General features: G+C 47.0%; 1 protein-coding gene across 3 annotated transcripts; it reads left to right on the top strand.

The window, feature by feature from the left end:
• The first annotated feature begins 1,405 nt into the window (after positions 1-1,405).
• On the top strand, positions 1,406-25,599 carry TSC22D2 (TSC22 domain family member 2). 3 transcript variants are annotated; one of them, XM_074547596.1, is made up of 4 exons: positions 1,406-3,911; positions 16,329-16,437; positions 23,184-23,235; positions 23,971-24,110. In XM_074547596.1, the coding sequence occupies exons 1-3, from the start codon at positions 1,969-1,971 to the stop codon at positions 23,211-23,213; spliced, it is 2,082 nt and encodes a 693-aa protein (XP_074403697.1). In that variant the 5' UTR covers positions 1,406-1,968; the 3' UTR covers positions 23,214-23,235; positions 23,971-24,110. The 3 variants fall into 3 exon arrangements, with proteins under 3 accessions (XP_074403697.1, XP_074403695.1, XP_074403696.1); XM_074547594.1 differs by having other exon boundaries at positions 1,407-3,911; positions 16,329-16,400; positions 23,971-25,599; XM_074547595.1 differs by lacking the exon at positions 16,329-16,437 and having other exon boundaries at positions 1,408-3,911; positions 23,971-25,599.
• Positions 25,600-27,675: the final 2,076 nt, after the last annotated feature.

The following is a 27,675-nucleotide window of genomic DNA, read 5'->3' as shown; positions in this document are numbered from 1 at the left end:
TACTAATAAACTGACTCTTTTTATTTTCCTATCTCTTTCTTTTGAAAAACATTGTAATTTTAAAGTTTATATCAGGGCTTTTCAAAAGCTTAAATGTACACATACACCTATTAATATACATTAATATTAATGTATAATAATATATAATACATATATTGACATACATCTTTATCCAGCCGTGCATTCATTTCTGGGTGTGAGCACGTGTGGGGCAGTGTGCACTCCATAAGCATTCAGGGGTTTAGTGTGTGCTAGTGCCACACAGATTTCAGCCACCATCAGTGGAAGCACCACCTTTTGACCATTTAAAATTTAGAAACAAACAGAACATTGTAGTGCCATTTTCACTGGATATCTACAACTATCACACTCCAGAATAGCTTCTTTATTAGTCTTCTATCACTTGTGGGGGCATTTCTGCCCTCAGTCCAGCGGCTGTGTGAGAGATACTTTCACATGACTGGTGCACGATCTTTAAATGGCAAAATATGTAAAATCACCCACAGTGAGAACAGGAGAACCACAAGGAAAGCCACTAAGAGTCTCACTGACACCTGTATGGGGATCCTCCTAGTGAAGAGTGTAATGGTGAAGGTGACGGAGAGAGCAGAGGAGAATTACCCAATTACCGGGCCCGCAGCCCGGAGGGACACGGAGGGGAACGGAGCTGGGAAAGGGGCTGGAACACCAGGAGGGGCTGAGGGAGCTGGCAGGGGCTCAGCCTGGAGCAAAGGGGGATCAGGGGGGCCCTTGTGGCTCTGCACAGCTCCTGCCAGGAGGGCACAGCCGGGGGGGTCGGGCTCTGCTCCAGGGAACAGGGACAGGAGCAGAGGGAACGGCCTCAGGCTGGGCCAGGGCAGGCTCAGGGTAGGCACAAGCAGGAATTTCCCCTTGGAAAGGGGGGTAAGGCTTTGGCACTGCCCAGGGAGGTTTGGAGTGCTCATCCCTGAGGTGGCCCAGGAAAGGCTGGACGTGGCACCCAGTGCTCTGGGCTGGGTGACAAGGTGAGCACAGGGCATGGTTCGGTCTCAGTGGTCCGTTCCAGCCGGAATGAGGCCGCGGTGCCGCGGGTCAGGGCCCCGGGCCGGGGCCGCCGCGCAGCTCCCGGGCCCGGCGCTGGTCCGACCGCAGCGGGAGCGCTGCCCGGCCCCGCCCGACGAGGGCGCTCTCTCGCGTTCGCCGACGCTCCGGCGGGGCCGCGCACTCTCCGCCGGCCGGGGCTGCGTGCGGCCGGGCGCGACCAACCCCCGGGGGGGAGGGGGGAACTCGGCGTGCGCCGCCATATCCCAACTGTCCCCCGCAGGCCGCACTCCCCCACCACCCCCGCGCCGCGTTGCGCTGCTTTGCGCCGGGCCGTGACGTCACCCGCCGGGGGCGTGGCCACGTCGCTCCCAGGGTGCAGCGCACAAGTTGAGCCCCATCTTGGGCGAGAGGAGCCGCGGCCCTACCGCGCTCCGGGAGCTCCGGGGCCGGTGCAGCGCAGCGGGTCCGCCCGCCCGCGGCCGCTGAGCGCCGCTCCCCGGGCCGCCGCGGCCCCGGCACCCCGCCCGCGGCGGGGGTTTGCCCGTGGGGCGAGCCCGCGGGCCCGTTGCGAGCAGGATGCGCCTGGCGCTGGTCTCCAGGTAGAGCGCGGAGACAGCGGGGGGGGGGTGGGACACGGGGCCGCCCGGGCCTCGCCCGGCCAGCGCGGGGCCCCTCGCGCGGGGCGGGCCGCGGGCCCGCTGCTGCGGCCCGCAGGAAGCCGCGGGGCGCTCGGAGCGGCGGCAGGGAGGAGAAGGAGGCCCGGCCGCGGGAAGAGGGCTGCGGAGAGGGAGGAAGAGGAGGAGCCCCGCCGCCCCCCGCCCGCCGCAGGAAGCCGCCGGAGGATGTACGGTAGCGCCGGGGGCCCGGCCGGCACGCCGTGACAGCCCGCCCCAGCGTCCCGCTCGCCTCGCCACGGCTGGCCGAGCCCCTTCCTGCGGAGGAAACATGTCCAAGATGCCGGCCAAGAAGAAGAGCTGCTTCCAGATCACCAGCGTGACCACGGCGCAGGTGGCCAGCAGCATCACCGAGGACACCGAGAGCCTGGATGACCCGGATGAGTCCCGCACCGAGGACGTGTCTTCTGAAATCTTTGATGTTTCCCGAGCCACCGACTACGGCCCCGAGGACGTCTGCGAGCGGAGCTCCTCCGAAGAGACTCTCAACAACGTGGGCGAGGCCGAAACTCCCAGCAGCGTCTCTCCCAATCTCATTTTGGACGGGCAGCTGGCTGTGGCTGCTGCTGGGGTGGCTGCAGGCCCCAACGGGGGGGCTGTGCCCAAAAGTTCGGCTGTGCCCCTGCCGGCTGTTGCTCCTGGCACTGCTGTGGGGGGAGGCAGCAGTGCTCAGGCACCCACTGCCCCCGGGGCCATGTCTCAGACGGCGGCTGCTGCGTGCAGCTCTCGCTTCAGGGTGATCAAGCTGGACCACGGTACTGGGGAGCCCTACAGGCGAGGCCGATGGACGTGTATGGAGTACTATGACCGGGACTCAGATGGTGGTGGTGTTCTGGGCAGGACTGGAGATTGCATTAGGCACAGCAGCACCTTCGAGCAGGCTGCTCAAGAGAGGGACAGTGGCCTCGGTGCTACAGGAGGCTCTGTTGTGATCTCGACTGTGCCGGCGTCAGCCCATGGCCCCGATTCTATAGCTGACAGCTCCCTGGCTGCTGTGTCACAGCTGCTTCAGACAGAGAAAATGAACCAGTCCTCTCTACAGCAACCTAATTTTGTCATTGGGCAACAGCAACAGCCCGTAGGTGGGGCCGTGCCTCAGAGTACTGCTCAGCCTGTGTTTTCTGGGGCTTCGGGAGCAAGTCAGCAGATGATAGTGCCGCAGCAACCACAGCCACAGGTAAATCCACAGGGTGTTTCACAGGCTGGACCCAACGGGAAAGGCATGGCACCGTCAAATGTGACAGTAGGGCAGTCAAGCATTCCTGTGGCCCAGCAGCAGGTGCAGCAGGCAAACATACCAGTGACTCAGCCTCAACAATTTGCTTATTCTCAGTCCCAGATTCCACCAGTGCATCTACTGCCGACGCAGCCTCCTGGGCAGGCTGAATACATGCAGCACATGACAATTATGCAGTCTCAAGGAGCTATTCAGCAGGCTACTACAAGCTCTGCTCCAAGTACTGTGGCCTCCAGCCTTCCTGTGGGGCAGGTGACGGGCCAGAACCCCTCAGCTGTGGGAGCGCCAGTGATGGGGGTGTCAGCGCAGCCCAGCGAAGCAGTCGGGCAGGGATCGGGGCTGCTGCAGAGTGGCCAGGCACCCGCGAGTCAGCCTGCCCTCCCGCAGCAGGGAGGTGTGGTGCAGCCAGGCCTTGGGCATACGGGGGTTGTGCAACAGAAATCTGTGACTCAGCATCCAATGGGGGGAAGCAGTCAAGTGTCGGGAATGCCTGGTGCTCCCCATGCTGTGGTCCCTGGAGTTCAGAGCGTGCCTGCGGTTGTGCCCGGTACAAGTGTGCCTAGTGCGTCCACCACCGCCTCTGCTGCTATGCCAAACGTCCCTGTCACGCTGGTGCAGTCCCAGCTGACGAGCCACCCTTCTGCCAGCAGAAGCACTGGCGCGGTCCAGTCCCAGCACGTCGGACACTCGATGATGCAAGGTGCGCCCAGCGCGCCCGCCAGTCTGCCTCAGGCCAGCCTCGGACAGTTTCAGACCCAGGCCCAGTCCTTAGCAGGCCAGATTGATGATACTAGAAGAAAATCGGAACCCCTACCTCAGCCACCACTTTCTCTTATAGCTGAAAATAAACCTCTTGTGAAGCCTCCCATTCCAGACACTCTAGCAAATCCTCTTCAGTTACCTGCAAGTACTCCAATGAACAGTCTTGCCAGCTCTGTTTTTGGCATATCCATTCCTGTTGATGGTGATGAAGACAGGTATGAATTATTTTATAATGCCATAAAAAAGAACTGTGTTTTTAGCGGGGGGGGGGGGGAAGTCAACTTTCAAGTTATTGCCCAGTGTTTTTTGTAAATTCTCATTTTCAGAAGGTCATGCTGAGGTTCACCTGAACCTTTTTTCTTTTAAGAGCGCAAACCATAGCTAAGTACTTGGGCCAGTAGTGAATTGTACTTGTTTTTTTCAAGGTGTGAGTGTGATTACTTTTCTCACAAAATGGGGTACAAAGTATCCTGGAAGCTGCTTAATGCATGAATAATATTACCTCTTCCAAATCAGAAGACTGAAAGCTGCCTTTCTGTAGCCAGTGGCTGAGGCTGTGCGAAGGGCTGTTCTCTCATTTTTCCTGAATGCATTATAAAGCACCTCAATGGCAGTTGGGTTAAAATGACACTGTATTGCAGTGTTAAATCTGTGTGGTGCTATCTCAGGGCTTTTAACAGAGTCTTGATTTTTACTCTGCTGTAGAGTTGACACTTTATAGTGTCAGGTAGTAAGGAAAGTACTTGGATTCGTGTGTGGATTTGTGTGCAAATCCGTATGCAGGGAAATCTCTGCAGAGAATGGTCCTTTGTGCTGAGAAAACAGACACTACTTGGGCAAAGATGTGGACACGGTGGGAAGTACAACCTTACAGTGAGTTTTTTTAAGTTGGAAAGTAATTTGGAACTCTAACTTGTAACAGAGGGGTGTGGTGTGAGCAGACTCCTGAGAGAGGGAGTGGGTGTGTGGCTGCTGTTCCCATGGACACGTCGGACTGCTCTGAAGGCCAAACCACTTGATTGACTTCTTTGAGGGAAAGAAGAATCAAGCAGTGTTTGAGCACTGAATTCGAGTCCCGACATTTGCTGTCAGAATTGCTGCAGTTTGGCGGAAGGGAATACATTTGTGTTACTTGTTTTTGAAAACAGGCATTAGTCCATCATGAGCAGATCTTGTGGTGAATTTCTCTGTGAGTCTTCTCTCACCTTGAGACAGCACCAGACATGAATATATAATAGAGTGAGTGTTGCTTGGAGGGTGTTTTAGTGAAGCAGCTGTGTCTGTGGAGTTGGGGTGCAGTGGATGGAGAGTTCAGGCTGCAGGTTTAATGCAGGCCTGTGCTCGCTGGAGCGCTGGCTGATGCTGTGTCTGAGAAAGTAACTGCTGTGCTTTTCTGCAAGGAAAAGCTGTGGTTTGGAAACCTGTGCTGGTTTTGAATAAAGTGGTGAAGGACTAACTAAAAGTTTAAAATTTACTCACAGTTTGCCCACCTTAAGAAGACTGCTAATGTGGCTGACAAACTGCCTTGTGCAAGTAAGGTTTGATTTCAAGCTGGTGGGTTCTTTTCATAGTTCATTGTTTTTTTGAGAAAACGATTTGTCTGGTGTTTAATCATTCTCTTAGTTCAGGAATCAGAAAGAAAAGAATGCATTTTTCATTTGTTTTCCATAGCTTCTAATACTTAGTATAAATTGTGGCAATGAACATGATTATCTGTGACAACTTAATAACTTCTGTGTAAAGACAGAGAAAAACTTACTCTGCTTACTTAAATTACGGGCATGTAACTGTGTGGCACTCCAGTGGGTCAGTTCTTGGTGCTCTTACCAGAACAGTGATTCTTAAAGTTAATTTTCTAGTTTAGTCCTTGCAGTTGCCACCTTGCGGTGGTGCTTTACGTGGTGTTCATGTCTAAAGAGACTCTTACAGACACTTTGCCGTGAGAACTATGAGTAAGAAATGAAAATGGGGTGTGAATGCAGTGGGCCCTTTTTGGTAGGCCATGCTGTGGTGTTCAGTAGAGAAATGAAAGTCTGGTTATCAGTGAAGGAGTGTCGTTTGTCAGCTTCTGCACTGGGTGATAAAACTGCGGTGTGCTGGGTTGTCAGAAAGCCAGGAGCACATGTACGGTGTGAGAGTCTTTCCCAGCTGGGAAGGTGATTCTGGTGAGCCACGAAAGCTCACCTTAAACAGACCTAGACCTCATCCATAACATAGGAGATAGATACAGAGACAGTACATGGAAGTTTATTCTTTGCTCCCCTCAAACAGTAGCCTGATTTGCAGTGGCTTCAGACAGAGAAAGGTGAGAATGAAAACCTATCAGCTTGTTAAGGCTGTTTTACCTTCGGTTTTTATTTGCTTTACTCTCTGAGAAGGCTTTATTGTAAAACTGTCTCCTGCTTGTCGGCAGTTCTATTCTTGCTCCTGCTTTTTTCCCCTTTCCAGCCATTTGAATTGTGGCTTTGCCCAGCTGCCTTCTCTACTGGAATCGGTGGTGAAATAGTTAATGAAGACCTTCAAGTGTCATTAATAGGCTGGGGGTTGACACTGATAAAGCTATTAAAGCACAAAGGGAGCTGATACATCATGAGTCATGGTTTGTGCTGGCAGGTCCAGGAAGTTAGCGCACAGCTCAGTTCAGAGAGGTTACTTGGTGGTCATAGAAGCTATAAATCTGTGGAAAGCATTTTTCTCTTTGTCTTTTGTACTATTAATCTGTAACATTCCCCAAAAGGGGGCTCAGTGCAGGGGCAGGTATCCATGTTTCTTCTGGCACCTTCAGTTGTACTTCAGTATTTGCACATACTTGAAGCTTCACAGACTTGTGTAGATCATTCTCCTCTAGTCATCTTCTAAAGCAGTGACTCATCAAGGAGTAGTGTATAGCTCTCAATACCCTGGATTTACCTGGAAAGTTACCTTTATGAATATGAAGAGGAACTGTTTTAAAGGTAAAATAGTTAGGATGGAAATTCTTTGAAAGCAGCGTGTTGGTAAAACAGTAAACATGATGTAAAAAGTTGATCAGTTCATGTACTTCTGAAACGTTTTTTTTATTACTCCTATCTTATAGTCTGCTGTTTTAAATCGAACAGCATCTAAGGTTATTAGGGGTGGAGGTGATCCAGTATGATATATAAAGAGAACTATGTTTATAGATTGCTTTCTTCCAAGCCATTGCCCAAAGACTTTTAATTTCATTTTCCCATAGCCCAGTACACTTTGCCAGTAGTCCGTAAAAACCTGTGGTTTCTTGCATTGACCTGATGAATAGTGAAGAAAATCAATTAATTGGAAAACTTTGTCTGTGGGGGAAGAAAGGGTGGATAGGTGGCCCAAAAGAATGAAAAAGAAAGCCTTCAGTGTGTCACACCTTCCTTGAAAAGCAAAGCCAGTATTTCAGTTGATGTTTCCAAATTGCTAAGCTCTTAAAAAGAAAAAATTGTGTGTGAAAGTTATGAAATATTTACTGCATAACACATTTTCCTCTTTAAATGTGGCTGCAAATAAAATAAGCTGCAGCAGTGTTAAAGGATGGAGGAACCAGTACTGGTACTGAGACAGATGCGGGTATTGCTGTCTCAAACAGGGAAAATACTGATTGTGTAAAAACGTTATTGGAACTAGGTCTCAAAATTGCTCTGACTCTTCTTTTGTTGGACTTCAGCACTAGTACTAATTATTTTGAAGGGAGGGCAGTTAGAACACCTGAGAGGATGTTGGTATCAGTGTGTGTCAGGTTCTCTGCTTGCCCTTATGCCCATGTATACAGAAATTTGTAATTGACAAGCAGAATATTTCATCTGGCTTAATAACTTTATTTTGGCTCTTGGGGGAAAAGAAATATGTGGCTTCTGTTAAAAGAATGTTACTGAGAAAGCTTGTTCAAACCTCCTACATGTTTGGCAGACTTTTGGGGCAAAATATTACTAGGGCTGTTGGAAAAGGCGCAGAGTATAGATCATTTTCCAGAGATAACTGCCCGGCTTGAACTGTTCCGGCTGTATTCCAGGAACACTAATGAATGGCTGCAATTGTGAACTGTCAGCTATGGCAGCTGAGCTGTTGAGAACCTGATTGTGCAGGGCTCTCTGCAGCGTGGCTGCAAGCTCAACTAAATCACGTACTCGTATGGAGCACCAACTGCTGGGGGAACTGTGCTCTTGAGACCATGTTCATCACATTAGGACAAAACTGGGCCTGGGGTCATTTAAGTATTGCCCTACATGCATATTTTATTGTGCTCCTAAAAAAAAAAAGTAAGTTTTCTGCAAGTACCTACCAGTACATGATACTTGAATTGCATTAGTTTGCAGTGTTATCCCTTTCTTCACCTTGCTCCTAAACTTTACAGAGGCTTGAGCTCTCCTTCGGCTGCAGACTTGTTCTCAGCTCTCCTGCTGAAGGTGTGTGTTTGTGAGTGTGTGGGAGCAGGTGGGAATGAAGCCTGGACAGACGCTCCAGAGCCTGGAGAGCCTTTGGTTGGACGGGCAGTTCGAAAACTGAGCTGGGACTTCTGGGGTGGCCTCTGCAGCCCATGGCAGCAAACGGTGGTTCATGCAAGGGAACTCCAGTTGGGTGTGTTCGCTGCTTGCTATACTTTCTATAACAAAAATTACCAAAGGTAACTGCAGCACTGCATGGGTTTCTGCACAGTAGAAAGCCTGTCGTGCTGTGCAGTCACTTTTAGAGTGGTGCAAGATAGCTAAACAAAACTGTGGTTGCTTGTTTGACAGTACTGTTTCCCAGTTTAAACATTCAAATGCCTTTGTTAAGGAGGAGTCAATATATTCTTAAAAATTATGAGGTACATTAAGTGTTTCAGATGAGAGAGTTATTAAAAGGAGGGAATGGGGAAAGTAGTTGAAAGAAATTCACAGTGATACTCTTCAGGTTGTTTCAAAGACTGTAGTGACCAGCCCTGACAGGAGAGGTTCCCTGTACCTCAGACTCACAAGTGTTCTGCTCAGCTGCTGGGGGTTAGTTTTTTCCTCATCTCCTACAAAAGATGTTCCATAGCTGATTTCTGAGTACTGTCTGTATGACAGAAATAACTGCATATGTTTTATGGAAGCTATTTTAAACTTCTTGTTAAAAGCTGAATATTGAAGTATTTGGATGTTTTGAAAAGGCAGGACTAACAAACTGCTCTCAGACACCAGACGGGCTGAAAGTTCTCAGAGGCTGCATTTTTATGGAAGCTGCTGATAATTTTTATGACTTCAGGTGACACTATAGTAAAGAGGAGTTGCTCCCTGTTACTCTCCTGGATATTTGAGTTATCAGCCTGTTGCATGTTGAGGCTGAATATTAATTTTCCTGCTTAAAAGCTGGCAATTAGCAGTTTCTCTTGCTCAGAAGTGCAAGTCTTGTTTGTGCTTTATGTGTCAGCAACGAATCCTTAAACTTTTGTGACACTCCTCCTGCTAAAGTACATCTGGATGGTTCTGTTCAGTAAATCTAGATTGTCAAGCACAGGTGTCTGCTTTTATTCCTATATTTGACAAAGTATAAAGACAGAAATATTTATAGTAACTGCTAAAGCCGCTGTCTTCTGAGAAGATTCTCCAGACATAAGAGATCACTTGAAGTGCAGAGTAAGGTTGTACTTTCATTCCTCTTGAAAATTACTCCGTCTTTAAACTTCACCTTCATAAATATGAATGTGTATTAAGTGCCAGGAAATCTTTGCCTTATGGGATAGTCTATTTTCACTCAGGCAGGGCAGGTGAATTACTTGGCCACATGAAGGACAGCTATACGCTTGTCTTAATTTTCTTTGTCAATCTAGACAAAATTAGTCCAAGAGCGTGTATATGTGGTCTCCCTTTGAAGCCATAAAGGATGTATTTGAATTGTGACACTGCTTGAGTGCCTTTGTCAGTGCGGAGAGAAGGCAGAGACATTGATCAGTGCCCTGGAGCGGTGTCAGCTGTCAGCGGCACTGTCAGTGGTGGGTTTGTCGGTACCCGTGCGAGGCTGGCAGTGGCGAGGGGCTGTGGGCACAGCCCTGCAGGTGCTGGGGGAAGGAGGGATCCCCTCCCTTCCCTCGCCTGCTGCACTTTGCCCTGGGCAGCCCCGGAGGGCAGAGTCTGACCCGTCTGTCTGGGAGGGGATGGCTGTGGCAGGTGTGTGAGCTTCGGATGGGAGATGACAGACTGCTTTCAGTCAAGTGTCTGAAGGTTTTGCATCTCAAGCAGATGTACTATCCAATAGAGGATAAGGTGGTCACAAATGTGGGTTAAAAAAACCCTGCTTGCTTCTCCATCTTTGGCTATTTTTGTACGGGTGTGGATGAGAGCTCTTGGGAATGTCTCCTGTGTGGAGCACTCTTTGGTGGGTGCAAGGCCTGTAAATACCTTGACCAACTCTTCAAATGCATTTTTAAAAATACTTTTTCTGTAAACCGGGTGGTGAACACTTACTGACAGCACAGGCTGGCCTGAAACTTGAGTGGTGGAGACTTTGTAAGTGTTGTGGGAAGGCAGACAGATTTATAATATACTGTGTAAAAACAAAGTGCCATACATGGCCTAGGATCTAACATCTTTTTTTTAAAGCCAAATGTGTAATTTGAAGTATTTGCTCATACATGCATTCCTGACCATTATCACATGAGTAGGACAGGTGGGATTCATCTGAGTCTGCTTGAAGCTGTTTTATCCGCTCATTTCCCCCCATACACAGATACTGAAATATTTTGTTGTCAAAAAAACAGGAGCCATTTGTATTTATAGATGACTGAAATAGCTGAAAGTGTCACTGCAACTTAGTGGGGGAAAAAAATCTCATTTTAGTGCAGTTTTATTTGAGAATGAGTATTCAAGCCCTGTTCCACTATGCGGGGCCACTTTTTATCAGAAATCACAGGCACCTTACCCTTTACCACTGTGTTTGAGAAAATCAGGTTTTGTGGGCATCACAGGCAGCAGGAGCCTGATCATCTTCAATAACAGCTTCATACATATAAATACATGCCTCTTCTTTACCAGCCATGTTGTATGAAAGTCAATAATTTTGAGGAGTTTTGCAGATTTTTGGATCTATAATGCAATACTAGCAAATGTGTTTTTTTATTTCAGAAATGCTGAATTTATTATTTTGCTCCCTCCTTTATACGAGCATATCAGGGTGTGCTGGGTAGGAGCACTCAGAGCTTGCTGTTTGGAATGGATGGCGTAATTTGCAGGAGAGTATGATGGCATAGTGATATTCTTTGGCAGATATCAGTAGACACTGAAGGGCTCCACTCCTAATGGAGTTCAAGGTGTTTGTTGTGACCATGGGTGTTATTATCAAAAAGACTTTGTTTGGTTTTTTGTTTTTGGTTTTTTTTTAACTTTTCTCAGTTCATTCAAACATGGATGGATAATATTGATGAGTTTTTCTATGGCTTTATTTGAAAGCTACTTGATAGAGGCAAGAATCCCTGACTAGATCAGGCAGACTTTCTGCATTGCTGTTATCAGCTTGTAATCTATAAGTTTCTCTCTGAAAATGTGATCTGCTGTAGATTTTTTCTGCCTGGAAGCCAAGCTGTGCATCGTGTGAACTACTTTGTTCTGTATCCTCCCTCCAAGAATGAAGGTTGATTATATCCAGCGAGAAGACAAATCGTTAGTACAAAAAATCTTAGACTCGTTACATATTTTGATTTAAGAACAGAAGCTCTCAGATTAGTCCTCCCGCAGTTTATGAGATGAAGTAATTAAAGTTCAGCCTGACTGGCAGCCTTCACAGAAGAGCCGTGCTCCATTAGCAGGTGCTGTGTTAATTACCCTGTCTGTGGCAGTGCTGACTGGGACAGGAGGAGCCAGGAGAGCCTTGGGTGCCTGGCTGGGACAGGAGTGCGCCCAGCCTGGCTTTGGGACGTGGGAGGGCAGCATGCTGAGGATGGAAAGGGTCATCACTGCATCTGGAAATGATAAAGCTGTTATGATTACAGTGCTGTGCAGCACTCCTGAGCCTTGGGGACCAATCTGTGGGACCCAAGAGAACTGGACTCCAGAGTTTTGAGCTGCAGCTGTTGAAATCAGGAATAACAAGATACTTAGAAATTGTTGTATTCTTTCTCTGATTAGTATTAAATAGTCATACTAGAATTCACTATTTGAACTCTTCAGCAAAGCTCCTTCAGAATTAATGTAGGGTTATGACCCAGTATACATAATAAAGAAACTTTTTTTTTTGTTATTTATTAAAATCACATAATTATATAAAGCAAGTAATAACCTTGGTAGGATTTGGAAAATATTCCTGGTATTGTTTTTAAATACTCAAGCCCACTCAGAGCAGGGGAATCTTGATGCCAATGTTTCAACAGAGCAGGGAAGTGGTCAGTGAAATGCCTCTGCCAAACTTCATGCTCTGTGTATTTGAGGCAGTTGTCTGTATTTCCTTCTCCTTAGAGACTTCTGGTCACTGCAGGAAATTATTTGCCAAAATCTTCTTTTGAGAGCAAGGTGAAGAAGTATGGGCTACTGCTTTTGGTTTATCCAGTGAAGATCAGTTCCCTGCAGTGTGCTTTCTCTGTGCTGGTACAATATGTTTGTTTTGTAGTAGCATGTGAAACCCCTTTAAATCCATTGTGGTGTTAGAGAGCCGCTGTCCCAAAAACTGTCATGTGGGTTGGTCATTGAATCAGCCTTTCCTCTTATCTGTAGCTACAATGCACCTAAAACTGAGTGTTAAACCTCTGAATTCTTGCTGGCCTTCTAGGGTGTGTATAGCAGGTATAATGGCTTTAGGGAACTCCATGAACAGAATATGCAATTAAACACATTGCTTCAGAGCTTCAGATGTTATTTTCCTTAGTTTTGCATTGACTCCCCCACATGTAGTCCCTGTTAGTTTTCTCCTCCAAAGCTTTGTGCTCCAGTTACTGTTCTGTAGATTGAGTCTTGTGAAAGAAAGCTAATTCAAAGTTGCAGCTGCTTTAAATAGAAGGTGCTAAAAATAAAGTGAAACATCTTTTAAAAGGAGATGGAGAAGGATAGAGAAGGAATTCTGTTACTAGTGTAAACATAATCTCAAAATGCCATAAAGTATGCTGCAAGTTTCTTGATAAACTCTGATCAAGTGATCATCAAATCCCTCATCCAGATCTCAGATGAACCCTGCCAAGTCTGTAATTTCGAGAGCAGCTGTAATCAGTGTCCATTGCAGGTCATAGTCAGTACTCCAGTAAACAGCCTTTTGTTACCAACAAAAATGTCACGCAAGGTGGCATTAAAAGTGCAACTAATTTTATGACATGGTCACATCTCCTGTGGCTTTCTATATGGGACCTGTTAATTGTTCTCAGAGGGAGTTATGGCTGAAGTGAGCTTCTGTAAAGGTCACCCATGTGTGCTTGCTTCTGTCTGGGTTGTGAATATGTGCTTCTGTTCTTCTTTGGTTTTCCTTAGAGGTACTGAGCATGGATTGTTCACGTTGTTCTCATGTTCTTCAAAGACAGGTGGTTGGGCCTTTTGAATGTTTTGCGTCATTCCTATTCTCAAACCTAAAGAAAATAACTCAGGTTGTGAGAGAACTGTCTGAATTGATATTGACTTTTTACTGGGAAAAAAGTGCTGTTTTACATGTGTTCTTCTTGTTGTTGCCCTCAGTGTGTGAGGTTGGTCAGTAGTTTGAATACTGAGACTTGTTCATGGACAATGATGTTACTATTTCTTTCAAAGGAAGTAGCTGGTAAAAAGGCATCTGTGGTCAGGCTGATACACAGTCCAAAGCCAGTATCATTACTTGAACCAAAAGGCATTTATCTGTATACTTGATGATTTGCCAGCTTTCACAGGCATGGTTTCTAGCAAACAGAGCCTTCAAGGATGAAGTTTGTACTTGGCATATTGTCCAGATGATTTGCAGTGGAAGGATACACTTCCAACAGTGACATGAGACTTGGGATGAGGTCTAGGCTTCCCTTTTAAAGGGACAGCTTGATGTCCTGGGCATTCAGAGAACTGAGTAAGGTCTCCTTTAAATTTGGATCAAATTTTCTGTTGTGTGAAAACTGTTCTTAGAAAGAAGAGCATGGGAGTGAGTTGTGAATATTGGCATTCATGAGCTTTTAAAGAACATAAATGCAGTATACGTTGTAGGACTTGTTTAGAGAGACATAGAGACGTTTTTGGCCACTTGAAATACGCTTCAGATGTTTAAGTGTACGAAGCTGGGAATGAGATTCAGCCCGTGTACCCTTGGGGATACCTGGTCTCTCTCACCAGAGATGGAGGAAGAGAAGCTCTGGAGCACCTTCTGTGGAAGGTGCTTGCTATTTCTCTGGGTCAGCATCTGGGACATTTCTGTCCTGTGTGGCTCTCAGTTCCTCTGCATCAATCTGCAAGGAGTGGGACTGAGTCCTGACCTCAGACCTGGCCTTCTGCCAGGGAAGAGACATAGGCAGTCTGCTTTTCTGGTCCAGGCTGTCCCTGCATTCACTTGGGGCAGTGTCGGAGGGCTTGGGGGCTCCAGCTGTGGCACAGCAGCAGCAGGCTAGGCTGTAGTGCTCCTGTTAGCTGTTTTCTCAGTTGTTTCTGCAAGCAGAAAGGCATTTTAGTTGTTCTCTAACCTTTCACTGTTTCTTATGGTTAAACTAGATGCCTCAGCAGTCTGAAACTCAGTCATATTAGTTCAGATCTGCATGTGAGGCATCATTCATGATGCCTCTGTGGATTTACTTTTCCTGTTTAGGTACACACACCCCCATTAATCATTTTTAAAATATATAGCTGTGGAGTAGAAAAGATTCTCTTACTTGTCTGAAGTAATGCAAAAGCAATTTCAACAGTAGGGATTACAAATGAGAATCTAATAAGGAAAATTTTTCCATATCTTTTCAGATGCTTGCTTAAAAACAGTACACAAATACAGAGCATAGAGTGTATCAGTACAAAAATAGACTATATGGAATACATGCTGTGTGTTATAAACCACTTTTTATACCTAACAGTAGCAACGTGACTTTATATGCTACAAGTAAATTTATCGTGGAAGTTGAATGACTTTCTATTTACAGCCTCATTCCGAGGAAGGGACTGTACATGCTCCTGACAGCTGCGGTAGAAAGAAGAGCCTGGGCCTGCTGTGCTCTCCTGATCTGCAGATGCCAATTGTTTTCCACATGTGAAGTCCTATTACACAAATGTCCTTTAGCTATTGTGTTGCTCTTCCTGTAATTATTTGTTGAGTTGTGTGCAGTGCTTCTTAGGAAAATGTGGATATTACCAACATAGGAGGATGGTGTTTATCAGTTTCAATCAAGCAACTTCTGTAGCAGGTTTTAAGCTAAATTCCAGACTTGTGTGAATTTTCTTTTATTGAAGGGTACAGTGCTGAAGGTGGGAGAAGGAGTGACAGGCACTTTAAACTCAGGCACTTCCTGATCATTGCTGATACACAAATACCACTCTCCTTCCAAGATTTTTGGTATACACCTGCCATGAGAATCTAATTACTTCTGATAGTGTTTTGTTATGGTGCTGCCTCTGTGATATTTTTGTTTTACTTTATGTGATTTTTATTACGCAGTAATTGTATGTCAGTTGAAATATTTGAGTAACTTGAAGACTGTTGTTTTTAGAAATATTGTTACCATTAACTTAGAAAAGGGATTGATACCTGTGCTTCCAATGTGATATAAACATCCTGTTGTAAAACAGATTCTAAAAGGAATTTGAACTTATGTTTGCGTTTCTGAAGATCTTTCAGCAAGGCTGTTGCATTTGTCTCTAGGACTGGTGCAGCTCTGCCCATGCGAGGATGAGCAGTTGAGGAAGGGAGTTTCTGAGCTTCAGTATAACGCTGCTGCAGCCACTGGCAGCAGAGAAGTGTGTGCTTCATCCAGTGTCCCCTTCACAACAAATGTTCAGATGAGACTGGAGAAGTAGAATTGTGTAATTGCGCTGTCAGTGTAGTTGCCATGGTGGGGCTGAGGCGGGAGGGTCAGGCAGCCTCAGGGCTCTGGCACTGTGGGGCTTTCAGCAGGAGGGGGACTGTGCTCTGGGGAGAGCAGGGCTGGGGCTCCAGCAGCCCTTTGCGCCTCGGCAAGGGCAAGGTGGCTGACAGGAGCTTACACAGGTACTTGATGTTCCATTGCTCATTTCTAGCTGGATCTGTTTGTCAGTTGTAACTTCACGTGTCATAGTTTGAATGTGGCGTATTGAGCTCTGACTTCCAGGTCCCCTTGAAGGAATCATCTGTTTTGAGTACAAAGCAGGGGGTTAAGTAGGATGGAAACACTGGGCACTGTGTGTAGAGGTAGTCTGGAACATACCAAAAATGGAAAGGTGTCTCTTGGGTTTAGGTATGTTTGGCATTAGGGTGGTGGTTAGCTAAACCACGCAGTGTTGCCAGCAGGACAGGAGATGTCTTATTGTTGGCCTTACAGTCTCATCTTTGTTAAGGAGCAGCTTGCTATAGCCTGAAAATCCATAGGGCTGGAGAATTACTATTTTGTTTTGGATCCTTGTGTCCTTAATGCAAACTCATAGAAACAGTGGGGCCTTTCAAACATTAGTTTAACCTGTCTGGACAGCTAATTCACTTTGTAATGCAGGTTGAATGAAGAGAGTTGGTATTTTTATTACGTACCATTTTCAATATGTCTGTCTGATTCTTGGATCTCATAGGAATCCGTCAACTGCATTCTACCAAGCGTTCCATTTCAACAAGTTACACGAGTCAAAGACCACCGGGGATAGGTATGGATGCTTGAGTATGGAATGCATACATGCTGAGGTATGCATGAACTGCTTTGCTCTGTGCAAGTTTCTCATTGTTGTTGTTTGCACACAACTGCTGCCTGTGTTCACAACTCCATATTGGGCTTCTGCAGTTTGAAGAGGTGAAAGTGGTCATGGAAGTGAAGTGTTTGTTCTGAAATGTGGAACTAAACTCCAAAATATGACATGACTTTTTTTTCTTCTTCCTTCCATTATGCATGTATCATACATGATGTGTAAGCTCAGAGTTTAATGCTAGTCAGCTCCTAGGCGACTAGCCTAAATATTCAGTTTCCTTTTCCAAAAGAGGAAACTTTTTGGCATTGAGTCCTATATCAGAAAACACATCGTGAAAATACTACGTTTAAACACAATTTTGGCAAAGTTAAGATATATATATATATATATATATCATCTTTAAACCAGGAAAAAAAGCCTTCTGGCTTACTTTCATTCTGCTCAAGTAAAGCTGTATGGGGACCATAGGTGAACTGTGACAAGGACAAAGTAAATCTCCAAGGTTAGCATTGAACTCATGGTGAGAAACTGCAGTGAAGTGCAACAAAGTCTTATCTGGCATGGATAGGACTTGAGAGAGGTGCATTACTAATTCATCAGTAGCTGCAAATTGTTTCTCTCCTGTGCTTTAATGATTTTGAGGGATTTTTTTTTTTGTCAGCATTAAGTCAAAGTCCTAGTGATGATGTGATTTAATGCCTTGTGCTGCTCTGGCTTGTCAAAACTTCTGCTTAACAAGCTGTGTAGAATGTAAATTTTGTTTGGCTGTTGAAGTATTGATAACCATTTCATCACTGTCCTGGCTGTATTTGACTTGAAAGGCTTCTCAACTTGCACAGCTCAACTGAATCCTTTAAAGTTTGCTTGGCAACAGTTTGTATACTGCACAATGATGAAGGTTATAAGTAATGCTTAGTGTTCTGCTCTTTTTTAAAAAATTATTTTGTATTGCTGGGGTGCTGGCATTAAGCTCAGTTTCAAAGCACATCTTCCTTTTTCAGCAGTAAGTTGGACGAATTTATGTTTTTGCTTCAAGCTCTGGATGATGCCACTTCCCTGTATTTATGGAACAGAGTTGGTATTTAGGTTTCAAGGACTTTGTTATTTCACTGGAACGAACTTCAGGGCTTAGAATACACATTTGGTTTGTAGACCAAAAGGTCACTTTGTGGTCTAGCCTTCAGCTGTTTTTCTATTTTCATGCCTCAAAATAAGTCTTAAGATGAGGAAGCTAATTCAAAAAACCCTAAAATCAAATAATGAATTATTAAGATGGAGGATTCACAAATCTGACGTTTATGAACAATGCCTGAAGCAAATGCTGGAAATGTGGGATATAAAACATTAAATTCAGATAGAAGAATGTAAATGGTTACCTTTAAAATAATCTTGCACCTTTGCCAGTGAACTCTTTGTAGTAGAAACAAGCAATTGTGAGAGCATAGAATGCAATTCATCAGGATTGATACGTGTTTTAAACTTATAATCCATTCAAATTCCAAAGTCTTGGACGGGATTTGGCAGGTTTTTCACTTATACCCCAGTTACTGGATTTTAAGGTCACATTAGGCAGCTTTCCTTCACTGGATGACTGAAACTGAGAGGCTGTCAGCTCTAAACTTGCAGTAAAAGCTGGTGGAGGGAGCACCAGGGCCGTCAGTGAGCAGTGCAGCTGGTGGTGGGACCCTTGCAGGATGGAGCTGGGCAGGACACAGTGGGGGCTCTAACAAGAACATGGCCTGGGGCTTCTTTTTGGCATCTCTGGTTTGGGAAAGAAAAATTGCTGCTGTGAAAACAAGAAACTTGTGTGACTTGTCCCTTTGTTTGCCCATCACAAAATGTGGGGGTTGCCACACTGCAGAGCACCAGGACCACGAGGCTGCTGGCAGTGAGCTCTTAATTACATTTTGCAGTTCTTTCAAAAGTACTTTGTGAACCTGAGGGGCTTGACTTAGGAGACTTCAGGGTGAACAGAAAATCTTTCTGTGTAATTCTAGTATTTTTTTTTTAACAAATATGGATTATTCCCCTATGAGTAACTGTCTCCAGGGACCTGCTGAAATCAGCAAAGGTAGACACATGATACTGCAATAGAGAGAAAGAGATTGCTGAATTGCTCCAGTGAATAGAAACTATTTTATTTTTCACCAACACACTGTGGCAGGAAGAGTGCTGGTGGCACTCAGACCAGTAAGTGTTAGGGAGATGCTGTTGTTACTGACACATTAGCAGGGATGTTTTCATGCGCAGTGCTTGCATAGGTGTTGCTGGAGGCACAAGTCTCATGTGTTGGTTTTTTCAGCTGATGTGATTTAAGAAGGGGAATAGTGGCTTCTTGGCATGTCCACGTGAGTCTGGGTGGTTGCTCTTCTGGGCCTGGGTTGTCTTTGCACAGTAAAGGTGCACAGCTTTAGTGGGTCTGCCTAAAGCACAGACGTTATTGGGAATCTTGAATTTAAAGCAGTAGGATTTATGCTTCCATTGCATTTATGTGTGAAGCATTAAGCCTTCACAGTATAAATTAACTCAAAGTGTGTGTGGGAACTCCTGAGGCGGTGAGTTCACTGCCTCAGGTTGTTGCACATTCTCACATGGCTTTGACAAAGAACAATAATGGAAGTCTGCAATAGTCACACAGATCCTCTTTCCAGGCTTCATAGGTGATTGGACTGCTTGGGATGCTATCATTATAAAATGTCTTTATGGGATGGAGGCTAATTAAATAGACCTTAACTCTTTCAAGAATAGATAAGATTTCTCTGTGTAGACTGAATAGCTCAACCAGTGCTAAGACAGTAGCCCATAAATGAGTAAACAATGAGGGGAAGGAATAAATGACCACAGGGCTGGAGCTCCGGCCTGCCCAGTGTGGCAGCACTGCCTGGGCACCTGCCAGCCCAGGCCATGGTAGTTGGTGGCTGTTATCAAGTGTTCCAGGCACAGCAGTGGGGTGATAAGGAGCAGTGTGGCAGCAGGGAGAGCAAAGAGTGGCCGCTAGCAAGCAATGGGCTCTGAGAGACTCAGGCAAGCACGCCCATGGCAAGCACAGGAGCTTCCAGGCAATAGCTGCACAGGAGGAACAGCAATCCATTCAGTCTAGAACATCCCAGTCAAATCTGTCCTTACCTCAAACCCTTCCAGGCCCATGCTGGGTGCCAAAAAGGGCTGTTTTGGTTTAATCCTGCTGGCTCTAAGCCCCGTGCAGCCACTTGCTCAGCTCCCCCTTCTCCCACAGTGGGAAAAGTGAGAGAACGTGTCAGCTGAGATAAAGACAATTTAACAGGTAAAGCAAAAGCCGCTGAGATTTTTTTTAAACCATCAAAATGAGGATTTCTCTGATAAAATGGGGTTTTGTCTACCTGGTGTTTAAGGTAGGAAAACACTGGGATTACTGTCCATCTCTGGGAATGATAAACTGTGCTTGGGGTACCTTTGATGTTATTGCTGACTGTAAATCTTGCCATGTACCTTGTGGGCTTCAGTGTGAACTTGATGTAAGAATATAGCTTCCTTTTGGGTAGAGCCTCTGTGGACATGGCCTTAACTGTGAGGTCCAAGTCAAAATGAAGTGTGCCATGTTCAGTGGATCTGATACTTTGTGGGCTGCAGAAGCTCAGTATGGGATGGGGGTTTTGCTGTTAAAAACAAGAATTACATGCCTAATGCACCCCTCCATCTGCCCTGTGGTACTTGGTGTGGATTTTTTTGCAGTTTTGACAGTTGTTGTCAGACTTCTGCAGCTCTTGGAGCAATCAGCAATTGGTCTTTTTTTACAAGAGTTAAATGGTGTCTTTCCTCTTCTGATTCCAGGATTTGCAAGTTGAGGCATTGGCTCTACAGTGGATGGTGCACTCACAGAATGTGTCAGACTCTCTCTCCACTCAGTCATCCAAAAAGACTTGTTTAAGGTGTATTTTGGGTTTCTTCCTGGCCTTTTCATAAGGACTGGATTGTATTTATAAATGCCATTCTGCAGACATGGCATAAAAATATTTTTATGCAAACTGGAATTTGATGTCAAGAGTTTAGGATTTGAGAAAAATATACAAAATTTTAAGATTTGGCAGTGTGTTTGGAGTTTCCCATGAGAGCAGCTGTCACTGGAGGGCTCTGCTCATGAATGTCCCATAGGAGCTGCTTGGTATTGGGAGCACTGTCAGATGAACAGAGAACAAAATCATGTGGGGTTGTGCTACCATAACATCTAATTCTCATCTGCTTTGAGAAAGTGACATGAAGTATAGCCAGCTGTTTTTATCCTGATGGCAAACTGGGGCACCCTGTGTCAGTGTGGAGCTTCCCCTGGGTGGGTGAGGAGGGGTCTGCGTGGTGCCAGCCTCTGCCTGCTGAAGGTGGGACTGAGGACGTGTACAGGGAGCAGGGCTGGAACCCAGACTCGGCTGCTCTGGGAATGAGAGCAGCAAGAACATTACGGAGTAGAGCATAAAGCTGCTTAGGGCTTTCAGCACGGGTGGTGTGTGGTGTGTGTATGGTAAAGCAGGGGTTTCCCTGGCTCTTGGCAGTCACGCTGCAGGGAGGGACAGCTCCTACACCCAGCCACAGGCAGAGAGCAGCTCCGAGCACAAGGTGCACACAGGAGAGGTGCTGCTGCAGTGTGCCCTGCAGGTACAGCTACAGCCACAGGCAGAGAGCAGCTCAGAGCACAAGGTACACAGAGGAAAGGTGCCGCTGCAGTGTGCCCTGCAGGTGCAGCTACAGCCACAGGCAGAGAGCAGCTCCGAGCACAAGGTGCACACAGGAGAGGTGCCGCTGCAGTGTGCCCTGCAGGTACAGCGCTTTGGGAGGCTGAGGGAAGGCTGCCTGTCTTTCTCATGAAAGCAACTGCTTGAATGCCTTTACTTAGAGTCGTGTAGTGGGGTTTGTTGTTTAAAATAATCACACTACAAAGTAGCTGAAACAGGGATAGAGGAACAAAGTTCCAGTCTCAAGTTTGACTAGATGGGTCTTGACAAAATTTGTACTTATGGTGCAGAGATGGGGAAGGAGATCCCACTGCCAAGTGTGCAGTTTGCTTTAATTGTCCTTCTCTTGTTGTTACCTCTTCAGAGCTGCCTCATCTGATCTGTAGAGTGGTGTCCATGAAGGACTGTGAGAGGACATGGAGTCTTGGGGGTTTTGTGGTTCATGAACACAGATACTTCTGGCAGTGTCAGATGAGTCTGACATATGTTAACTCAGCATAAAAAGGCATGCTTCCCTTGGCATGAGTTATAAATAGCTTTTATTCTGAGGAGGTTTACCGTAGATAGGGTTTGGAAGAGGCTTAGAAGACAGTAAGAGATTGGAACAATTTTCTTCTGAAATGGATATTCAGTGCTTTTGGTTTGGGTTTGAAGATTGGTTCAGTAGAAATAGAGGCTGTTACTTCCCCAGTCTGCAAACCTGATGCCCTCTGCTTGTAAAAGCCCAGTTCTAGTGCTGATGGTTCTGTGGGAGCCCTTAAAATTAACTTCTCTGGCCAGTATCACTTTTCAGGAGCTGAGCTGTGTTTCACATCTGTGACTAGTACTGCTGAGCACATTGCCACACTCTTTGTAAAAAGCCTCGAGTGATTTTTTTTTTTCTTAACACTTGGTTTTGGTGAGAGGTGAGTTTTCCAGCATGCCGCAACCCTTGCATTTTCCCCGCGTTAACTCTACTGACGGTGGCTGCACTCTGCTGATAGCCCTGTGCGTGGCTGGAGTGTTATCAGCAGCTCTCAGTGGCGGGGCTGTCACAGCCCGGGAGCTCCTGTGTGTGTCAGACGGGGCCGGGTGGGAGCGGGACCTGAGAGCCAGGCTGGGAGGCTGCTGTGGAGGGCGGGGCGGTGGCTGCTGCAGCCCTGCGTGCCCTGGGGAGAGCCACAGCTCCTCTCTGAAGGGAGAAACCAGAGTCTGGGGGAACAGGGCACCCCCAGCCTGCTGACATCCAGCTCCAGAGCTGCCAGTGAGGGACTGGCCTCTGTGCCTCTGCTGGGACTTGGAAACACACCCTGGCTATTTGGGGCTGCATTTCTGTCACACAGGATGCAGAGATCCCAGTCTGGGATCCTGTTGGCGCAGGAATTAACATCCTCACAGCGTCCTGAGGTGTGCTGGTAGATGCCCTGCACCAGTGTGTCTGTGGAGCAGAGCTGGCCCTAGCTGTGACCCACGGCCGTGTGTTTGTCAGCTGTCAGACGGGATCCAGGCAGAATTCACTGCGGGGCCCTGGTCCTGCCTCGCCCTCCTGCCGGCTGCTCCACAGGCTGCAGGGGCGCTGCTGTGCCAGGAGCTCCTTACCTGGAAGGTGGACTCCAGGTACTCCAGGGACTCCAGAGAACAGATACTAAAACAGGATGTTTTCTTCATTGCTTTATAAAAACAGTTGGGAAGAAATAATGCTAGTAGTAAGAATCTGATGGATATCCCATGAATTTTTGTTTCCCTCAGTGAAGAAAGCTGGTAAATGAGGCCAGGAATCAAAGCAGTTGATTAAGTGTTTATTCTAATGCATTTTTAGGGTTATGGGTGTCATAAGCCCAGTGTGACAAGATATAAACTGAAGGAGCAGTGTTTCTTGTGAGTCACAACTGTGCTGGGCAACGGGATGGAGGGGCGGGAGGGACATGGGACACCCCCCTGTGAGTGTGTACTGGATTCTCGACTCTAATCTTTAGCCTTCCAGTGACAGCATGATCCAGGAGCCCTGCGGGTGCACAGGTGATACAATAACACTCACGGAGTTTTCTCATTGTATTTACAGTGCCTCTGGTGCAAGCGTTGTTGCCATTGACAACAAAATAGAACAGGCAATGGTAAGTAAAATATAAGTTGTTATTTCTGATAGGATTAATGTGGTTCATCACTGAACATAAGTTTCCTGCTTTATTGTGTTTCTGTGAGGCTGTGATATCCCTCCAGGTGGGTAAGACTGAGAGCATCAATAAAGGATTTTCTGTATCATCTATGAATGACCACAAACCATTATTGCTTTTACTGTTGGCCTAGAAATGTTTCTCAGTTAATTTTCTTACAAATTGCTGTGAACAAGGTGATTGAACTTGAAGGAGTGCTGAAAATAGAGTGCATATTACTCTAGCCAAGTTCATTACTAGTTTTTCTGAAGGGTCATCCTTAACACACTGCTCAGCTTCAGTTAGAGCTATTGGATTTTTGCTTGTGATGGCGTAAAAGCTTTCTTGTTGATTTGGTCCTCACACGCCTCAGTGGCTGGGCCTGCGTGCTACAGACCCACACCCCCAGGTGACAGCATCAGAGCAGGTGCTTTCCTTCTGAGGAGCTGGGGCATCACTCTTCTCCTTGGCTTCCGCAGAGCTGGAGTGCTGGAGACAAAGCTTTTCATATCAGGCCCACTTCACATAAGGGCTGGGTTGTTTGTGCTCCAAGACTGATTTATTCATAAATGTTTGGTGATGAGTGTTTTTTTTCCCCAGGCTTACTGCAGTGAAAGCAGTAACAGTAAGTTCTGGAGCTGGGGTGAAGGAAACTTGTTCTTCCCCGTGGTGTAACCGTCCACTTGTTCTTTGCAGGATCTAGTGAAAAGCCATTTGATGTATGCAGTGAGAGAAGAAGTGGAAGTTCTGAAGGAACAAATAAAAGAATTAGTTGAAAGAAACTCTTTACTTGAACGAGAAAATGCACTGTTGAAATCCCTTTCCAACAACGATCAGTTATCGCAGCTGTCGAGCCAGCAGGCCGCCCCCAGCAGCGCGGCGCAGGCGCAGCCCGCGCAGCCGCCGCAGCCCAACGTGTCCTCGGCGTGAGCCGGCCCGTCCGCGCCAGCGCCGGCCCGCCGAGCCAGCAGCCTGCTTGTGTTGTGTGTTTGGCCTTTTCAGTATTAGACAATCACTCACCCGCGCTGCTCGGCGCAGGACGCGCCCGCACCGCGCACGGAGCCCGCGCACGGAGCCCGCGCCGGGCCGGCTGCGCACGGAGCTCTGCCGCCGCTGCCCGCGCCGCTCTCAAGGCGCCATCGCTCCTGGGCTGCTTTGGGCCTTGCTGGCTGGTGAGGAGCAGCAGTTCCTCTTCAGAGCCACTGTTCTTTTCATATAAGTAACATTTGCCTATGTTAGTTTCATTTATTTGTTTTATTTATTACAGGGCTGCTATTTTCATAATGTACATGAACAATGTCACAGAACTTTTGAATTTTTTTTTTTTAATAAACTTCTGTATGGGTAAAATGATAGATGGGATTGCGTTAATAGATACAATGTCTAGGCAATAATTGAACAAAGAATCCTGGCGTATTTCTAACACTAATGGCAATTGACCTTTGGTATTTATTTACGGTAGTAAAGATCCAGCTTGAATGTAAATTTTGTATAGAGTGTAAGTATGAAGACCATAGTGCATCTGTACAGGTAGTCACCAGTCCTTGTGATATAATAAATAAGTGATGGGCTATTTTGATGAAGAAAACTTTGCTCATTTCTGTTTCTACTTTTTAATAGAGAGAAGGGGGCCATGATTCCTCTGCTTTTTGACATTTCGTTTTTGGTTTGGTTTTTTGGTTGGGAATAAAAAGCTGTGAAATTGTTCAACCTACTTTGTAACCAAAGAAGCAAAGCTGTATAATTGAGTTGGTTGTTGGTTTTTTGTTTTGTTGTTTTGGTTTTTTTTTTTTTTAATTTTATAATGCACATTCTTTATGTATTTTTTATTTAGTGTTTTCTCATTCACAACTTTCTTTGCTGTCTCGCATGATCTGCATGACCTGTAATCTTTGAACCACTTCCGTACCTCATGTTTTTATCCAGCACTCTTAGTGTAATATGTACTAGTCTGTGAACAATGTCAATAAAGAGAAAGAACAGCTGGTGTTGGTGGAGCTAAGCTAGTGTGCTAGGCACTAGTTGTTAAAACAAATAAATGAAGTGAGCCATCTTTTGTTCATTTAAAATGGTGTTTTGAATTTCGTATGCAGAAAACGTTTTGTTACATTGCAGATTTAATGTATTTAATAAATGCAACATGCAGATTAAATGCAGTGTATACTGAGTATTTAAATTAAAAATGTACATTTCATAAATACAGTTTCAAAAAAGACCATCATTTGTGTAAACTAATGCAGTGTGTCAAATCGATGTACAAATATATATATATATTTTAACACATTTTCTGAAATTAAACCAGTTTTGTTGAATTTTTTGGCTGTAGATGTTGTTGCAGTGTAATTAAAATCAGTAGCTCTTTTCTGAACAAAATGGAGAAGTGTAGTGTCAGTGAGGCCGTAACAGACCAATGCCAGGGTTACCACTTTTCATGCAGCAGACTGGTTTCTTCTCTTCTAGGAGAAGCATCTCCTGATGCTGTCAGTGGCTGCCTTAGGGGTTTGGGTTTGCACTGATAGCTCTGAATAAACATCTGGGCCTGCTCAGTCACTACTGTGAATGTCTGCTTCAGTACTGGAGCCCTGAGCGGCTCTAACTCTGCTCAGGTTTGTGTCTAAGGAAGAACAGAGGAAACATTGGAAACTGCAAGTTTTGGTGTCTTCAGATCTCAAAGAAATGTCCATGTCCTGGAAACAGAAGCATCTCCTCCTGGTAAGCATCGGTTCAGCACAGTTCAAACAAAGCCTGTGTTGTGTGCTTATTGAAAAGTTCTTGCTAAAGTAACGCCAAAGTGATCTTTCCATTAGCTGTGGATTGGTATTTTCTGCCTGCTGCACCCCTGTGCTGTGAGCACTGCTGCGAGACTTTAGTGCCACAGATTGGAAAGCAGAATATTTCAGTAGCTATGTGTGCTTCCTCTGCAGTGTGATCAGTGGTTCACTCCAGCTGTACAATGAGGATGATGCTGGTAAAGTAAGAAAAAAGGGACAAATTGGGGATTGCTGGGAACAAGAGTCCCTCAGGTGAGTAGTTGATTAAACTTCTTGGAGGATACTCTGTACCTGTCAGTTTGCTTTTGAGTGAAACAGAACAGAGACACCTTTCTGGAGCTGCCCCGGGTGGTGATTGTTTTCCTGCTGGGAGCAGAGGGAGCAGCGAATGCCGTTCCTCTGTGTGTGAGAGCTGTGGGGCAGCCATGGGCGCATCCTTCACACCGGGGCGCTGCAGAGGCGCTTTCCCCAAAAGCAAGAAGCGTTTAGGAAATCTGAAAAAGGGGATGAAACAAAGATTGAACTGATGCTGTTGGAAAGCCTTTGCTGTGCTCCTGTCAAGTTTGCTTTGGGGGTTTGTATTTAGTTTTCGCGTCGCGATAAGCTGTATTCAGCTGTGGACAGCGGCTCGGCTTGTGAGAGCCCTGTGCACTGTAGGAAAGGGTCAGAGAATGCTGCGGGCTCTTGTCGAGAGGCTGCCTGAGGAACAGGAGCAGCAGTTGTCACAGGGACACCGCCGCGGTGTCAGTAGATGTGCGGCTGCCGGTGGCAGGGAGCCTCGGTGCCGCCGGGCCCGGCTCGGTGCCGCCCGCGCTGCTGCGACCCGTCCTTGGCCCGGCGCGCTTGGGCCGGCCCGGGCCCGAGCTGGCTGCGGGGGCCCGCTCTCCGCGCCAGGTGCGGGTGCTCTAACGCGTGTCTTGGACATTGTTCCATAGCTTTGGTATAAAGGATTCAGCTGCTGCGTTCACGGCAGCGTGTGCTTTGGCACGGGTCGGGAGCGGGCTCTAGTCGCGGTGTCACAGAACGCTCTGAATGCACTGAAGCTGGGCAGAGGAGGCTCCGAGCTAGGCCCGGCGTCTCAGACCGGACGTGACAGAAGATGAGGGGAAAAGCTACGGAAACAGTGGAGGATGCGGAGGAAATGCTTTCTGAGGAGAGCTTCAAGGCCGCGGCCCTGGCTCAGAGGGGAGCGCCTGCAGGAGGCGGCTCTGGAGCAGGTGCCGGGTGAGGTGAGCACAGAGCGGCACAGACCCTTCCCTTCCCCCGGGCCTCCCCGGCTGCGGCGGGCGGGTCCGCCCATGGCGCAGCGGGGCCTGCAGGGGCCGCGGCGGCCGCGAGGCGGCGCTGTGGAGCGGGGCGGGGCTGTCCCCGCACCGCCCCCGGTCCCATTCCCGCTCCCGGTCCTGTTCTCGGTCCCGTTCCAGGATCCGCTGCCTCGGCCCGTTTCCCCGTCGCTCGGGCCCTCGCGCCGTCACTGCCGGCGACGCTGCCGCCGCCTGTCCCGGGCTCCCGCCTCGGCGCAGGGATTGTCCCCGCTCCACGAGGCTGTTCCTGGAGAACGTGGCTCCTGTCACTGCCGGGTCCCCTCCGTGCTGCGTGCGCGCAGATGGGCGGGACGCGGCGCCGGGGA

This window comes from Zonotrichia albicollis, chromosome 9 (genome assembly GCF_047830755.1).
Source record: "Zonotrichia albicollis isolate bZonAlb1 chromosome 9, bZonAlb1.hap1, whole genome shotgun sequence".
Classification (NCBI taxonomy): domain Eukaryota; kingdom Metazoa; phylum Chordata; class Aves; order Passeriformes; family Passerellidae; genus Zonotrichia; species Zonotrichia albicollis.
The sequence above is the reverse complement of the archived record's forward strand: the minus strand, read 5'-3'. Positions and strand labels throughout refer to the sequence as shown.

Coding starts and splice junctions, on each gene's coding strand:
- TSC22D2 (XM_074547594.1), top strand. CDS start 1,969: ATGTCCAAGATGCCGGCCAAGAAGAAGAGCTGCTTCCAGATCACCAGC. Junction 3,912..16,328: donor GTTGATGGTGATGAAGACAG/GTATGAATTATT, acceptor TGGATCTCATAG/GAATCCGTCAACTGCATTCT. Junction 23,236..23,970: donor ACAAAATAGAACAGGCAATG/GTAAGTAAAATA, acceptor TGTTCTTTGCAG/GATCTAGTGAAAAGCCATTT.